The sequence below is a fragment of the Mirounga leonina genome, unplaced genomic scaffold (genome assembly GCF_011800145.1).
Source record: "Mirounga leonina isolate KUSES-001 unplaced genomic scaffold, KU_Mleo_1.0 Mir_114, whole genome shotgun sequence".
Lineage (NCBI taxonomy): Eukaryota > Metazoa > Chordata > Mammalia > Carnivora > Phocidae > Mirounga > Mirounga leonina.
The window spans coordinates 19,097,309-19,114,704 of NW_023270265.1; the positions used below are offsets into that span (position 1 = coordinate 19,097,309).

Below are 17,396 nucleotides of genomic sequence, written 5' to 3' on the forward strand. Positions count from 1 at the left end.
GTGGTAGGGATGGAAATTTAGTCCATACCCCATGTTACAGGAGATTCTCACGGCTTAAAGTGGTAAATACTAAAATTGATACCATCAGAGATGAAGAAAGATAGTTAAATAATCTCAGAGTGGGGATGGCCTTTCTTATTGTACATGTAAGAGGAAACAAAGACAAACCAAGTCGACTCTTAATATTGAAAAGTACATGGCAAAAATACCATAACTGAGGAAATATTTGCAATATATGACAGTAAGGTTTCATATCCTTAATACATGAAGAATTCATACAAATCTGTAAGACCGAGTTCACCTTTCCTTAGAAAAATGAACAAAAAAGCGAACAAAAGACATGCGTAGGAAAGTCACAAAAGGAAACAAAACTAATTATACAAAAATGGTTAATTTCTTTAGAAGAAATAAAATACTATTTTATGCTTATTAAATTGCCACATTAGGAGGGAAGAAAGGATAGTACTCATTATTGATGAGGCCACTGAAGAATGAGCACTCCTCTTTCTTTTGGAAACGTAGAGAGAGAGGAACTTTCTTGAAGGCCCACTGTGACAGTATTTTTCAAAAAGCCTTTAAAAATGTGTATGCTGCTTGAACTAACAGGCCACTTCTAGGAACCAGCCCTGATCATCGGGTCAAGATTAATTTATAATCACCCCCACAAAAAAGGAATAAACTAAAACATATGACAAAAGATTTATTGATAACTTATAATTCTTTTCTATAAAAGCATTATATTCATCCTTTAAAAATATCACATAGGATATTAAGTAGTGTAGAAATAAGTCATGGAGGGGCGCCTGGGTGGCTCAGTCGTTAAGCGCCTGCCTTCGGCTCAGGTCATGATCCCAGGGTCCTGGGATCGAGCCCCGCATCAGGCTCCCTGCTCGGCGGGAAGCCTGCTTCTCCCTCTCCCTCTCCCCCTGTTTGTGTTCCCCCTCTCGCTGTGTCTCTCTCTGTCAAAGAAATAAATAAAATCTTAAAAAAAAAAAAAGTAGTCATGGAATTTTTTAATGGAAATTAAAATTTTACATGGACAAAATTATTTTCCAAATATGTGTAGCATGATTACAGTCTTGAAAAAACATACATACCTAGATGAAAAGACTAGAAGGATATACACCAAAATAATTATGGTAGTTATCTTTGAATGGTGGTATTTAAATGATTTTGCGTTTTTTCTTGGTGCTTTTCTGTATTTTCCAAATACTTTTATGATAAAGATTTTTTAAGAAAAACAGTACATCAGTGAAGGTCAGCATTTTCGAAAGTTACCACATTTGAAATATATACTGTGGAAATATCTGTTTTTTATTTTAGGACATGATGAGACTGAGGACTAGCAACTCTACAAGTAGGTCCATTCAGGACAGTCACTGAACACTAGGAGGGTGATGTGCCATATTTCATGATAGTACGTGCAGCGCCATTTTACTACAGAAAGCGAACTGAAATACAAATAGAGTTCCCAGCATTTGAAAACAAATTTTCAGTAAGATTAAACTTCATGTGTCATCATAGAACAAACACAAATCGTTACGTGGAGAAAACAAAACCAACTGGTTTTCAGCCAAAACCAGAAGATCCAGACCACTGACAACTAAGCCATTTTACTTCACGCTCTACCTTCATCCCAGTAGAAATCGGTGATGGACTTCTATATATTATGAAGGGATTCTAGAACTAGTGACTTAATTATTTGCCGAAAGTATGCAGATTCAGCAGTTCAGAATGGAGAGCATAGCGAGGAAGACAGTTGTGACAGAGGGCAAGCTGCCACTTGGGCCAGGGAGAATGGGAAGTAGCGAAGTTAGGGTAGGATGTCTGGGCAGCAGTCTCCACATCTGGCTGAGCTTCAGAAAACCCAGGGGGTTTTTTCTATAAAATGTAGATTCCTGTGCCCCTCCCAGACACTCGCATTCAGAAGGAACAAAGTTTAAATAAAAACAAGTAAAATTTAAACCAAAATAGATTTAGACCATGGAAATCTTTTTTTTTTTTTATAAAGACTTTATTTATTTGAGAGAGAAAGAGAGAGCACGAGAGGGGGGAGGGTCAGAGGGAGAAGCAGACTCCCCACTGAGCAGGGAGCCCGATGCGGGACTCGATCCCGAGACTCCAGGATCATGATCTGAGCCGAAGGCAGACACTTAACCGACTGAGCCACCCCAGGTGCCCTAGACCATGGAAATCTCGAGAGACTGTGACTTTTACTCCAGCCCTCAGGACTGGTGGTGGCATCACCTTACATCCTCAGCTGGAAAGGGCAAGACCTAGAAGTTTTCATTGCCATCCTCCAGTCCCATCCTGAGCTAAATGGGAAAAAGACTCCAATGACAAGTCTTCTCATATATAACATAGCTATGATGAGCACAGAAATGGTCGTTTCATCTCTCTCACCTGTATGCAAAAGTATACCATTTTCTGTCCTGGAGTTGTCCGTTCACCAACAACGGAGATGAAGGGGAACCGTCAGTGACAGTCTCCACTTTCTCGGTTTCATAAAAGTTGCTCCTCGGAATTTCATTTAAAAGGGAATCTGCAGCTTTCAGAAAAGGAAAACCACTGGTTCTCCAGACCTTTCTGACTCTGTGGTGTTTAGGTTCTAAATGACCCGGTCAAACCTCGGGGGAAACAGATACTGAGGTGGCCGTGTGGCACATACCTCTCGTGCGCAGGGAAGACAGGCTATCTCTTCCAGAGTCCGAGCAGCCAGGGGCCACTCAAACCTTTCAGTTAGAGAAGAGTCCACTCTGAATAGGTAGTCATATCAACGAACTGTTGAGAGGAGGTAGCAACCTAAATGTTCCGTGTAACAGCTACTTGTTTTTCAGGGTTTTTTAAGGACCATTGAAGTTTAAATGTTAAAAAGAAAAAGGTGTCAAACTTAACTTTTAAAAAAATGTGATTTGTGAAAACTACCCCAGTTTCATTGATTCATAGCAAGAGGTCGGTTACCTTGTGAGTCAGTGGGCGGTCACAGACGGCAGCTCTGGATGGAATCCAGCCCCACAAGGTTAACAATTGATGGAATGAATGCCTTGATCCAGAGCCCAAAGCCTTCAGTCCTCCCCTGGCCCTGCCCCTCCCTACGTGTTCCATTAGTAACGTTCACCTCCCCAGCTGGTGTGACAACAGTGAGCCTTTGAACTTGACCCTTGTTACATAGTACAGAAAACTTGATTCTGAAAAAATGGCATTTAAAAATAATTTTAATAACTAGTCTTTACTTGTCATAATCACTAGTACCAGGAAATACTGTAAAGTATAACCCTGCATTTTAAAAATCTTTTATATATAATCTTTATTGTTTTCATATAAACACAGTCTTACTCATCATCCTGTTTTTATTTTATAGTCCTACCCCATGGTATTGCAGTATCGACCAAGAATCGATTTCGGTTAGACCAAGGGGCCTAGATCCCACCGAGATGAATCCTGCACTTTGTTTACTCATCAACAGATCGCACAGTGAACGGTGTGTGGACGAGAGGGACACAACCAGATTTTCAGCATGCAAATAAGGCCATTGTCTGTCTCTAAATTGTCAGTTGCATTTATGTTGTTTCTATTAAGAGTGAACCAAGTGCCATTCTGCTACTGAACCATCCGCATAAGGTATCTGTGCCGTCTCACGGTGTACAAGTCAGGGCTGAACTCAGCCTGCCGCATATCTTGCTTGCCTGTTCCGAGACTGTTCTGATGTTTGGTTACACTCGTACTATGACTCAGTCTGTGTGGTGTTGCAGTTTTCACATACTTAATATTAATTTTTGTTTAAATAGAGTACTGTACAAGAAATAATTATTGTATCTTGAAGTTATTTTGTATGGGCAAGTATTTAGAAGAGTGGTTTTTGGGCCACTGTCCTGTTCTCAGTAAGCTTTTTGTGTGCAAAGTAGTTCACTCTTGAGTGTGGAAGTCTTTGGGGAAGAATTCCAATTATTCTTATCATTAGAGCACGTAATAGCTGTAGACATTTTAAGTCCTCCGGCCATGTAGTCTACCAGTTGCACAGGGAGGGCATCTCAGCCCTCCAGTTGGAACTGTGTGTGACTTCGTGGAGACCTGAAGTTCGATTCACAACCATTCAAGGTGTTGACAGCTGGTCACATTTACTCTAACAAAATTAGTGCATCAGTAAGGTCAGTCTTCCATAATGCCTTATGACAAGCACGTGCTGCTTCACGAACTGTCACTGTGTAGCCCGTTTTACGTATGCGTCATTATATTGTGGCTCCCATCTAACGAGTACAGTGTCTCTCTCTTTAAGTTGGCCTTAGGTGTGTGTCGTCGTGGCATGCAGAGGGTTATGATGATTTAAATATTAGGATTTTTAGAGCAGATAACCTTAGCTATTTCATGGATTTCAGAAGTCTCAAGGCAGTTATCAATTAAAACTGTTTGTTACCTATCACATGTCCAAACCCTATGCGTAAAATAGAATAAATGCAGTGTAGTTGGTAAATATGTTAACCAAAATTAATGATTTGAGGATATTTCATTTTAGATCCTGTAGTAATCAGGGGGAAACGGGATTCTGGTTTTATACACAAATTCATTAAGGTCAGAGCTGTGATAATGTCCTTGATTTTGCAGTTTTGTTAAGTCTTCCATTCATTTTGAGATTAGTCTGCAAGTCAAAGAACGTCTTGTTACCTTAAATTATATGAAGAACTTCATTTTAAACCTTTTAAAACTTACAATTGTTTTCAAAAAACTTCTTTGGAAATTAAGTTTTATTAATTGCTTCAAAATAAACAAGTTAACCTCTGAATCTTAGGAAAAATCTTGAAAGGTAGGAAAACTGTTTTAGAAATCTGACATGAGCACAATCTGTGTGTTACACACATAGTTTTTATACTGTATACATTGTAGATGTGCTACATTTTCCAGTAAAATGTATCACGGATTAATGCCTTCTGAATCTCAAAATGCTTCTTAGACATAACATTGTACAATTCTAAAAAACACATACAAAATACAGCTAAATCTTGATGCATTTCACAACATAAAAGGCTGAAACTTCATAATTATCTCTTCAATGTGTCTTTGTTTCAAGTTAGAGAGTGTGTATTAAAGTCTTCTATTGTTTTTGTTTTGACTTTTGTGAAAAAGGTTATGGCAATGCTTTCTGAATTTCATTTTGTTAGATTGTGTTTGTGCCCGGAAGGACTCAGAGGCAGAATTTAAAAGGCAGATTTTTGTTAACTCTTTAAAAATGGTTAGAACAGACCATTACACTCAACCAAAAACAGAATTTACTCTCCACCTATAGAAACTCGTTGGCTGTGCTGTGAAATCCAATTCCTTGACATCCCTAAGAAATTTTAAAATTATGAATCTGTCACATCTTGGTCAGTGATTAAAATAGTGTTTTACGTATGGAAGTTAATTAACTCAAAATGAATTGAGAGTGATTTTAAAAAAACCACAAATGAGACCTGCATGTTATTTGGGTCCCCAGCCAAAACTTACAGCTTTAAATGAGTTTTGTATACCTGATCTCTCTAAATTTGGCCTGTTGCTGCCTCATCTCATGTAATTTCACTCTTTTCCAAGGAAATATATAGGAAGCAATTATGGGATTGAGAATAGTTTTATATAAAATTGCTTTATTCAATGTTAACATTTTTCCTGAAATGCAATGGAATATGTGCCAAAACATGTGAAAGAAAACCTAACATAAAGAAGGACATCAGTTACCAGTTAGGGAAAGGTACACATTTTATGATGGTCCTGAGTAATACAGTGTTACTATTAAGAACCACAGACTTTTCTGACTGCCTCTTTGGTATATTCAACTATGATTTTCTAAGTATGGGACTACTTTCATGTCTAGCAGTACACTAATTATCCCCTAAGTCAGATTGTGGAATTTGCAAGAAACCAGATACAGAAAAAATATACAGGCAACTTTGTGGTTTTATAAGCTTAGGGTGTAATAAAACTATATAAATAACCTGTAGAAATCATCTGAATCTGCAAAATTGGGGAATTAAACTAAATTTTAATCTCTTGTTTCTTAAGCAAAGAACCAAAAGAACTTTACTTCCATAAAAGATTTTGTCATCTGTTTTCTCTGCCTTAGATATCAGAGATGTAAGAGGGTCAAGGAACCTGGGATATAAGGAAGGACTGTGGCCCATAGATACTTTAGCTGGAGTGATCACATACGTTAATAGAAAAATCAGAATATAGCCTTTTCTCTAGATTAGCAAAACACTTTAAAGAAGCATTAAAAAATAAACTAAAAGGCTCATTGATGAGGGAATATAAGGTCATTCCCTGCACCTGCGGTGCAGGTACCTTGGGTACTGTCTTTTAATTACTTTTCTAAAGGTGTATTATTTCTTATTCATTGGAAATATGTCCCATACGAATATGCCACATTTTATAAATGTAATGAGTTTGCTCCACTACATTATACACTCAAATTTAATCTAAATTTAAATGACTCTATAAGGTGGAAAAAAAGTGTGTTATATAATATTGTGAACTGTTTAGCTTTATTGAAATATTTAAGAGAAAGTGCCTCATTGCTAAAGTGCATTTCTGTTTAGATTTATTGCATAAATTCTGGGTTATCTGTACCTGTCTCTTATGAATGGTTTTGTATCTAACTAGGCACTCATAAGTTAGAGTAATCTCTTTTTGAAAGATTTTCATAAGAAATAGAGATCACCAAAGACATTCTACTGTTCATTAATAACCATGGTAAGAGAGACAGTTTTAACACTTTGGAGGTTGGAATCTTTTAGGTTGCAGTTTAATTTTATATAGTTAATAACGCAATAACCTTGAGTAACTGCTAAAATATCACCAAAGAAAGGCTTTAAACTGAATTTTTGTGATGAGATCAATCAAATGTAGGTTTTTCTCGCAATAATCAGAGCACACTTCCTTTCAAATATGTCCCTTGTTTTTCCAGAACCACTTGATAGGTCTTAGGAAATCCTCAGAGGTGAGAAAGAGATCAGCACAACTGGCTTGCCCCTGGATGCGAGGGGAAGAAATGCATCCTTTGAAAAGAAAACTAAAATGAAGATTTTAAATTCTAATTTGAGAAGCTCTTTAATCCACTTCATGGAGGCCATATAAACTAAAATTATGCTTATTTAGTTCCTGGGTTCTTAATAACATAAGAAATCTTACTAAAGGCAGACTTTGGTATAAGTGCTGACCGTGCTTACGTGTATAGAAAAATAATACATTCTATTGGACTTACATAAGTAAATGCTTTTTCTTGTTTTCAAAAGCAAATTTTTCATAAAGGCCTATTTTTTTTAAGTAACTCTTTGTCCTGTTTCTCAGTGATTACTTTATTGTGATTAGAATTTAGCCACACAGCCAAACTTGGCAAAAAGGGTCCCAGATCAAGAGCATATGCATCAAGTGAATGATTGCCCCCCCCACACCCCCCACCCCCCACCGCTCATTCTCCTTGGGAGCTGACGCTGGGGCCACCTTGAAGGTAAAGCTCACATGGTGCAGTCTCTCTGATAGGCCACTGGACAAAAACCTCCTTGGAGACACTCTGTTACATACTCTGGTTTATCATAAGGAATCTTCCAGCAGGCTAAGCTTTAGACCAGTAGGACGTTGGTTGTAGGAATTGCAAAAATGAATGGGTTTGCCATAACATAATGTTTTGGATCAGAAACAAAAATGCTCTTAATACTTTAAGAGATATATCCCTGCACTAAGGAACTGCCAGATCTGGTCTCTGAAAGATATTAAATATACTAGAGACTCAGAAACCCCTTTAAAAGCACAAAATAACCAACCAATTCTGGATTTACTTGATATACCTAGTTCTACATGTAGTATTTTGATGGAAAGACGTCAGATTGAGAGTTCATTAAAACGTACTTAAATATACATTACAAGGTTTTCATGGTTTTCTTTTTCTTAAAGCAAAGGCATTTTCCCAATAATTTAAAATGATTCTCTTCCTCGTGTAAGGTAGTCTTCACACATAGTGTGTTTACTCACTATCCTTACTGTATTTGCAAATAGAATTAAAATGCTTGAGCACTTCCCTTTCAGAAAGTTATGAAATTAAACTTTATTTTAAATGCTCATTCCAATATGTATACTCATTATGCCCCTTTTTCTAAGATTCAATACTGAGACATTGTTCAGAAATGCCTTCTACTTTTAGTTCTCTTTAGAGAACCAAGTGAAACAGGTGTTCAAATACCAGGTCTAGTTTTCTTCCATCCTTCAGAGCTTCGTGGAGTAAGAAACTTAGTCTAGAACAAATGAAGATTAAATACTTCCGGGCAACATAGAGAGAGTGAGCAGATCATCTATCCCTAGACTTCCCCTCAGTCCACTGGAGCAGAAATTCCACACATTAGAAATGTCATGGGATCAGCCTAACATTTGGGGGGGTCAGTTTTCTTTTGCTGTATTTTTTAGAATGGGGATGGGGGCCTAAGTGTCCTTACGAAGCTGTGGCCCACGACAAGAGCTTGTGGGAGGGCGCCCGCCTTGCACGGCGTTCCCGCATCTGGCAACACAACAGCCGGCACTGGTTTTCAACAGAGTAGCTAGCCCTCATGTGACAGAACCATCCGAGAATATGTTGTACAGTTATGTTGCTACCTTTCCTTTGAAATATAAAATATCTGAAGCTTTTTTTGTCAAAAGTGGTAACATCTTAATACAAATAAAAACCTTTTTGTGGTTGTAAGATTTAGCTTATGAATCATTCAAATTGAAGTGAAAGATTACAGGTCATTGTTAATGACTTAGTCTATTAAGAATATATGTATTTTTGTAAAGGAAAAGCACTTGTAGATATTTAATCAGTACAAGATATATGTCTGTTTTGCAGAAATAAAATGCTGCTTAGAGATTCTCTTTAAATATTTTTTATTTTTGTGCTCAAATGTATTTTCTGTTGATCTATGGAATGTTCTGTACAAAAGCTGTACGGTTGTACTGTTGGGCTAGATTCTTTTGTTTTTTAAAATCTGGACTTAGCCAAGTATATTTGACCATGTTAAAAATAGTATCTTTGTTATTAAATTTTTGATTGCATAATTTATTGTTGTCTGTCATCCTTAATAGTAGTTGTAGATTGCAGCCCCTATTATTTTCTACTGTAGCAAACTTTATTAAAATCTGATGAATATTTAAGATCATAGATACGCTCTCAAGATTCTTGAGCTGTTTAGTTTTGTTTGTTTTTTGTTTTTAAAGATTTTATTTATTTATTTGACAGAGACAGTGAGAGAGGGAACACATGCAGGGGGAGTGGGAGAGCGAGAAGCAGGCTTCCCGCGGAGCAGGGAGCCCGATGCGGGGCTTGATCCCAGGACCCTGGGATCGTGACCTGAGCCGAAGGCAGACGCTTAACGACTGAGCCACCCAGGCGCCCCTTGAGCCATTTAGTTTTAAGACGGTAGGCTGCCCCTCAAGAAGTACTTGAGGTCTGCACACACACACACACACACACACACACACACACACCCTCTCTCTCTTTAGAACAGTTTCTTATTTTGTTAGCTTAATCAAATCTAAATAACCCTTTGAAAGTAACTCAGTATCAAAGAAGGGCCCAAGTGAATTGAGAGACAGACTGCTTTCTTCAGCCTGTTAGATAATAGTTTTGGTTTATTAATACCCCTGTGTGTTCTTGCCCTAGGAATTCTAGTTAGGCCAAAGTCAGGCATCCCAGGCCAGGAAGTTTCAGTGATTCACCTCCCTTTCCCATTGTTACTTTGGTGCCAAGCTTTGTCCGATGGTAGTGGCCCGAAACCCCAGACCTTTGAGTGAGATGTGGAAAGTAGCATCCTCTGAGCACGGTTGGACTCCTTCCTCCTTTTAGCTTCACCCCCTTCAAGGCTGTTGCACAATGAGAACAAACAGGGAGGACTGTGCCAGGCAAGTGCCAGGCAAGTGCTCGGAAAGGCCGACCACGCTACTTCGGGCCTGTGTCGTTGGTCTGGACTCGCTCCCACGGCCTCCCCTACCTGAGCTGCAGGCCTCAAGGAAGGCTCGATGCCCTGAGAAGAGAAACCAGGTTTGTGACCTGCCGATCAGTTTCTGCCCAACCTCCACTCGAGAAAAGAGGTCACAGTTTCTCAGTTCTTGCCAGTGTTTGGTCAACACAGGCTCCGCGCTGATCTTTTCACTAGTTTGGGCTGGGGGGGAGGGGGGTCTTGTGCACCCACAAGGCCTGAGAAGCTCAGGCCCAGCCTCTGCCTTCTGTGTGGTCAGGGGATTTGCAGGCAGTATTTTGCTGGAAGCCACATAGAACCCCGCTGGACACCTAAACCCCTGCCATGGAATTTGGGGTGCCAGTCAGTCTCCACACGGTCAAGTGGAGAATCATGTCCAGAAAAGAGAGAAAAGCCGCAAACGATCACCACCAGCTCCTAGAGACCAAAGCCCTGCTCCTCCCACCAAGCCCAGTTCAGATCCCAGCAACTCAAGCAGACGCGTCCAGACTCTCCCTCTTCTCCTCATTCCTCATCGCAAGCGCAGGAATTGATGTTTGTCCTCCCCTTAGATCCTGAGCGCAGGGAGGGCTGCTGACAGTCATCCTTGGATGTCCTCACCCTCACACATCTCCATCTTAACCGGCCCCCATCAAACCACAGGGAACAAACGCAGATTTCAGGAAGCAGAGGCGATGCTGACAATGGTGTCCAGGTGTCACTCCCCTGCGTATAAGGACATCGGTCTTACTGGATTAGGGCCCCACCCTCATGACCTCATTTGACTCACCTCTTGAAGGCCCTCTGCTCTAAGGTACCGGGGGGCTAGGATTTCAACATGACGACTTTGGGAAGACACTGTTCAGTTCATGACAGAGAGCCATGTGGTGCCCCGTGGACCGGGGTTCAAAGTCAAGGTGGTTCTGTCGTGTCCCTTCTGGCAGTTTACTCAACCCGGCTGAGTCTCGGCTTCCTTATGGTAAAGCGGGGGAAGCAGAGCAGTAACACCTCGCCTCGCAGGCCTGTGGCGAAATGAGATGCCCCAGGCTGCGCTCAGGGCGATGCCAGGGGCAACAGTGAGGGGCGACCCGGCTGTCTCTTCCCCGTCTGCTCGTCTGCACACCAACCCAGCGTTGCACCAGTTCTCCCTGCCAAGCCGGGAGCTAAAGTGCTGTCAAGGAACTCAATCCTTGCTTACCAAGCGCTATTCCCGTCCCAGCGGCTCACAGAACTCATTCCCACTGAACACGCTAATAGAGAAAGGGCCCAGCCCAGGGCCCAGCACGTGGCAGGCACTTTACAGATGTCTTGCCTCTCTCTCACCCCCATTGAATCAGCAGAATAAACCTATTTTAGCCCAGTTTTAATGATGTGAAAGTGAGTCTAAATAACTCACCATCACCAGAATGTATCTGGGTCTCCAGCACAGGCCTTGCTTTGTCTGACGGCTGTCCCGCTCTCAGAAGCACCAGCTCTTTGGGTCTGAGAGCTGAGGTGTCTAGAGAAGATGGTGCTCAGGCCCTCCGGGCCCCGCCAGGCGCCCCCAGGACGGCTCCCTTGGCGGGTAAACACTTGCTAACCAGTGTGTGCCTGCGAGGACACAGCACGCGTGTTACTCCCGTGGTCCACACACTTCTTGTGAGCACCCACTGTATTTTGAGCCGGCCCTGTGCTGGGCTCGGGGATGCAGGTGGTGAGCCAAACAGATGGCCACCCCTAACGCTAATGAAGCTTCCAGTACATGGAAAACATAGGCGTTGAACAAACACAATAAATACATAATAAAAAGAGTGGTAAGTAATCGTCTAAGAATGGGAGGTCCAGACCTTTCCGAGAAAATGATGCTTAAGCCAAGACCTGAAAGATAAGCCAGAGCGAGCCAGGCGAAGGGCAGGGGAAAGCATATTCCTGAGGGCAAGAACCAGCATGGAGAGCTCCGGGCAGCCCAGCCGCCGGCAGGAAGCTGGTGTGGCCAGCGAGGAGTGACAAGGCAGAGAGCAAGGGGAGAGGCTTCTGGAGAAGGCGGCAGAGGTCAGGTCCCCTAGATACTTGTAGATCCTATTTAGAAGCTTGTATTTTACTGTGAGCACAATAGGAGGATTTTAAACAGGGGGCTGACATCTTTTTTATATTTTAAAATTGTCACTCTGGGAGCTTTGCAGAGACTAGATTGTTAAGGGTGTAGGGCCTAGAACAGAAGCGGAAACAGGCTAAAAGCCTAGAGCAGGTAAGAAAAACCGAAGGGGCCCAGGCCAGCGTCAGCGCTCCTCGAGGCGAACCTAAGCGGCCGTGGAGAAAAGGTTTCCCTACACACATCAGCCCCAGTGGGCCCAAATTCAATGTAACCCGAGTTCTCAGGTCATGGGCAAAGCCGTAGATGGGGGTGGGGAAGTCAGAGCAAGGGGAGGGTAAGAAGCCGTGGACCAGAAAGCATCAGCTGCCCCTCCCTCCCTTCGGACACCCCGCAGGGGGCAGGTGCCCGGAGCAGGGGCAGGGAGGGGAGTCCTGTTTTCCTGTTTGGAGCGAGTGGGAGAAAGGACCCGGAAAAGCCTCCGCGGCCAGCCCGGTCCAGGGCCCAGCCAAGCACCCAGCCTGCCCGGTGAGGCCCCGCCTCAGCCCGACGCCTTCTCCAGGAGCCCCCCGCCTCCTCCCCAGGGCTGGTCCTGCGCACCCCTCCCCCAGGCCTTACACAGCCCTGTCCTGTCACAGGTGTCGGGGGGACACAGCCCGAGCCCAGCTCGGGCTCCACTGATTACCTCAGAGGTCCAGGAGACACTGAGGCAAACGTGACATTCCACGAGCAGAACTCACAGCACTAAAACACCCACTTTGTGTTGCGCTCAGTCCCGAGTCCCCAGTCTCCTCCACTGGATGAAAACGTCAGCAGGGACTTGCAGTCGCAGTTCAGAAATCAGAATGACCGCAAGTACATTCATCAACACTTCACTATTCGTTGCAAGATTACTCTTCTTCCCTGCTCCTCACCGGGGCCTGGTTAAGGGTCACCTTCCTTCCCTGAGAGCAGAGGGCACACCTGAAGAGAAAGCCAGGTCCCGTCTGGCCCACCAGAGTCCAGGATGGTGGACTCAGGCGCTCTGAGAGCAGAGTGACCCACCCAGGGACCGGGATGGAAGAAGCAAGGCCTGCGTGAGCTTGTGCGGGACGCAGAGGGCTCCCTGACTGTTGACGTGGCGCCGGCCGCTCTGGGCGGTTGGGTGGAAAGCCGGGGAGTTCGGGGAAGTTTCCCCATTGGCGCTAACCAAGAAGTGAGATGGAAACAGCCCAAGGACAGTATCTCCTTCTGACTCTTACAAATGCGCCCACTGAAGAGGGTCTCAGAGCCGCCCTGGGGCTTTCCAGCAGAGGCAGCCGAAAGCTCTGGGGTTGCGTGGGGTGGTGACAAGGAAGTGAGCAGTGATCCGGGAGGAGACCCAAGACAACTTCATTCCCAGTTCAGCGCTCACTAGCTGTGTGACCTCGGGCACATTTCCCCACTCTGGTCCCTGCCCTGGCTACTTTACCCTGTACCTCCCTCCCTGTAACTAATCGCAGCCCCAGTGACCTGTGTGGCATCTGTCTTCCCAGCCAGGCTGCAAGCGCCCTGAGCCGTCAAGCCGGTCTGCACAGCGCAGCCCTGGGGCCCAGCCCCTAGCACAGATGAACAGTAGAAGTGACTCTCCTATACTGTGAACGTATAGATCCTGGGGGGGGGGGGGGGCAATTTTTCTTTTTTTTTTTTTTTTTTTTAAGAAACGTGGGGCTCGAACTCAACCTCGAGATCAAGATTGCATGCTTTCCCGACTGAGCCAGCCAGGCGCCCCGACAGATGCTGTTCTTAATGGAAAAAGAGTTGTCTACCATCAGCACCCCTAGACTGGGGCAAGAGGGGGCCTGCCCTGCACCTGCCTTCTAGCAGGCCCTGCATATCACAAGCTCCACAACATGGTTTGTTTGCGGGTTTTCCCTCCCCTTTTCGATCTTTGAGGAAACTGTTGAAAGTTCAATTACCAACTGAGTGAACAGGAATTGGGAAGAGATGAACATGCCATCTAATTGGGCCCATTGGGGCACAGGATGTTGCTGGCAAGGGCAAGAGAAGGGTCGTGGTCTCTGTCCTGAGAACCACAGAAGGGGGCGCCGCTTGGTTAAAGCACATGCCCCAGATCACCCCCCAAGTGAATGTCCAGGCAGACAGCTGCATCTCTCCCTCGCCTCTGCTTGGCTCAAATAATTTTGGGAGGCCCTGACTCCCCAGAGATCCTGAAAAGTCAGTCGTCCCCACCCCCGCCCCCCGCCTGATTCAGGTGGGTTCCAGGGGGTCCAGATCATGTGGGAGCCTGGGCCAATACCCAGCTCCTGGCCCTCCTGGCCCCCCTGCCCCCGGGGGCCCATGAAACCACTCAAGCTCACAGGCCAAGGACTGCCTGGGGGAACCCGGCCTCTTCTATCCTCTGCGGCTCAGTGTGCAGAGTGTTAAGAACAGAGGCTTGGGTGGTAAGGCTTTATAAATAACTAAAATCTTCAGGCACGTTCTATGTGGCCTCCATCTGTATTCTTGCTCCAGACCTTGCAAACTTAGGGGTGCATCTGCGTGGCTGCTCAGTGCTCAGGGTTAATTAGTCATGAGCTATCCTTCCTTCTGTGCTAGACATTGTGCTAGGATGAGGTCCTTCAAAGATTTCAATGTCTAGTGAAGTTGACAGACACGTAGGTACGGTGTGCTCAGGACAATACTAGAGATGCATACAGGCTATATTTGGGGAACACAGAGAAGAGGGTCTCCTGCAGGAAGGGGGCAGGTTATTTTAGACTTCAGTATCTCCCTTCCTAACAGATTGAGGACAAATTAGACTGCCAATCTGGAATCCAAGTGCCTCCTGGAGAAGCCAGAAGAATCCAACAACAAAAAATCAGATATGAGTAGTAATAGCAGAGGCAGAAAGCGCCCTATGATTCTCAAGTGTTGACTGTGGGCCCGGCCCTGGGCCCATGGAATCCTCGTCATAACTTTCCAAGGTTTGGCTATGGTCCTCATTTCGCAGATGAGGAGACTGTGGCTCAGCTCAGAGAGATTAATTAATTTGCCTCACATCACACAGCTAGTGACAGAGCTGGGATTTGAACCCACGTCTGTCAGATTCCAGAGCCTATGGCTTTAACCACCGTGGCTTCTAAGAAGTGACACTTGTGCATTTCTATGTGCTGGCTCCCGCACGCAGCAGGATCTTCCTGACATTCATTATTCCAAAAAGGAGAACCCTACACGGGCCACAGTCTTCTCAGCTATGGAGCCGATTCAACAATCAAGCAAATACAACAGGAAGAGTGTCATTTATGACAAATTAAATGAAGAGCCCCTCTCATGAAAAGAAAGATAGACTGAGGAAGGTGTGAGGCTGGGTGGAGGCTGCCCTAGGAGGAGGGATATGGGCAATGAGGACGCTCTGTCTGGATGAGTGAAGACAGACAAGGGCACTCAAGGAACCTATAAAAGAGTAGAAAGCCAAGATGAGGTGATCTTCAACACATTCGTCTCTCCACCTCACACAGGACACGGTGCCTAGGCACACAGAGGCACATTTTTTTCAGTGTCTAGATTATTTGTCCGCTTAGCGAAATTCAAAGATGGTGACCACTGCTTCCTTCTTGGGGGAAAAAAAAAAATTCTCTTTTCCTGGCTTTCACTTCCAACTCTCCTGATTCTCCTTTCTCCTCTCTGGCCAGCAGGAAAGGGGCAGGCAAGGTAGAGGCAAGTGTGATGTCTGGGTTGGGATTTTTAAGGAGGTACTTACTCCCAGGCCTCCAAATGCCTCCCTCTCCAACTGGGTCTTTATGGACAGTCCTCCAGGCGGGGCCTGGCTTCTCTCTTCTTCTCAGCCTAACTAGCCTCCCTGGGTGATCTCACCCAGGCCCACACTCCAATGACCACATCTGCTCCGAGGACCTGCAGATTGATCTCTGCAAAGCCCATCATTCCTCTGAGCTCCTGAGCCAAATATCCAACAGCCTACCTGGAAGCCCCTCTTGATTGTTTCAAAGACATCTCAAACTAACCAGTCTCAAAGCAGAATCTAAAATCCCCTCTCCCCAAACAGTCTTTTCCTGTACTCCCAGACTCAGTGAATGTCTCCACCATCTATCCAGTCCCTCAGACCTGAAACCTTGGGGTCACCCTTGACACAATCCTCTTCCATCAAATCCACCGAGCCCAGAAGGTCTACCTCCTGAAGATCTCTTCACATGGCCAGCATCTAGTCTACCACCACCACAGTCTAATCTGCCATGTTCTCCACTGGATAGCTAGAAAAGCCTTGTTTCTGGTTCCCCGTCTGTGTTTTCATCCACACCCCCTGCCTAATGCCCATTCTCTGTTTTCACAGCACCATTTTCCAACTGCAAATCTGATTATGTTTCCCCATGCTCTACCCCTACCCTTCTTTTGCTGAGAGCCTTTTAAAGGCTTCCCATTGCTCTTGGGATAAATCAAAATCCTTAACATGGCCTCTGGGGACCTTCGTGTTCTGGGCTCTGCCTACCTCCCCAGCCCCATCATGCCTCATGCTTGCTTGTTCATGATTCTTTACCCAATTCCGATGTGCATGTGTGGGTGGGAGGTGGGTTCCCCACACCAACAAATTCTCTGTGATACCGGCTGGCTGTCCTACGTTCAACTCATATGTAACATCTCTACCCGGAGATTGTGTCAGATCCCACAGGCTAAGGGCTCAGTCCTACAGGACTGCACCCCTACCTCAGGTGCCAATCACAAGTCCAGGTTGTCACTTGGGCTTCTGACGGACCAGTCAGAGACTGGAAGTTTCAACAACCCCCTCCTTGGGTTCAACTGATTTGCTCAAGTGACTCACAGAGCTCAGAGAAACATTTTACTTATGAAATCACAAGATTATGAAAGGAATTAACTCAGGAACAGCCAGGTAGAAGAGATACATAGGACAGAGTATGGGGAAAGGGCACAGGGCTTCCATGCCCTCTCTGAGCATGCCATGCTCCCCAAATCACTACCTGTTCACCAACTTGGATGCTCTCTGAACCCTACCCTTTTGGGGTTTTATGGGGGCTTCATTACATAAGCATGATCGATTAATCATTAGCCACTGATGACCAATTCAACCACTAGCCCCTTTCTCGGGGGGGGGGGGGGTGAGACTGAGAGTTCCAACTGTCCAACCACAGGATTGGTTGCCCTGGCAACCAGGCCCCATCTTTAGGTGCTTTCCAAAAGTCAACTCCTTAACATAAACTCAGATGTGGTTGAAAGGGGTAATGAATATTAAGACTCCTTTATCATTCCTATCATTTAGGAAATTCCAAGAGTTTCCGGGGCTCTGCCCTGTGCCAACAACTGGGATGAAGACCAAATATAAAAACTGCAATATCACAGTCATGATCTACAAGTTCCATCCAGACACCTGGCTTTCTTAT

General features: G+C 44.6%; 1 protein-coding gene across 5 annotated transcripts in view; it reads left to right on the forward strand.

Annotated features, from left to right (window-relative positions):
- PCGF5 (polycomb group ring finger 5) overlaps positions 1 to 9,056 on the forward strand; it is a 117,222-nt gene extending 108,166 nt beyond the window's left edge. For all 5 annotated transcript variants that reach the window (XM_035024915.1, XM_035024931.1, XM_035024907.1 and 2 more), the window contains one exon: positions 3,362 to 9,056. In XM_035024915.1, coding sequence (XP_034880806.1) covers positions 3,362 to 3,409 — 48 coding nt within the window. In that variant the 3' untranslated portion in view covers positions 3,410 to 9,056. The remainder of the gene's footprint in view (positions 1 to 3,361) is intronic.
- The last annotated feature ends 8,340 nt before the right edge of the window (positions 9,057 to 17,396 follow it).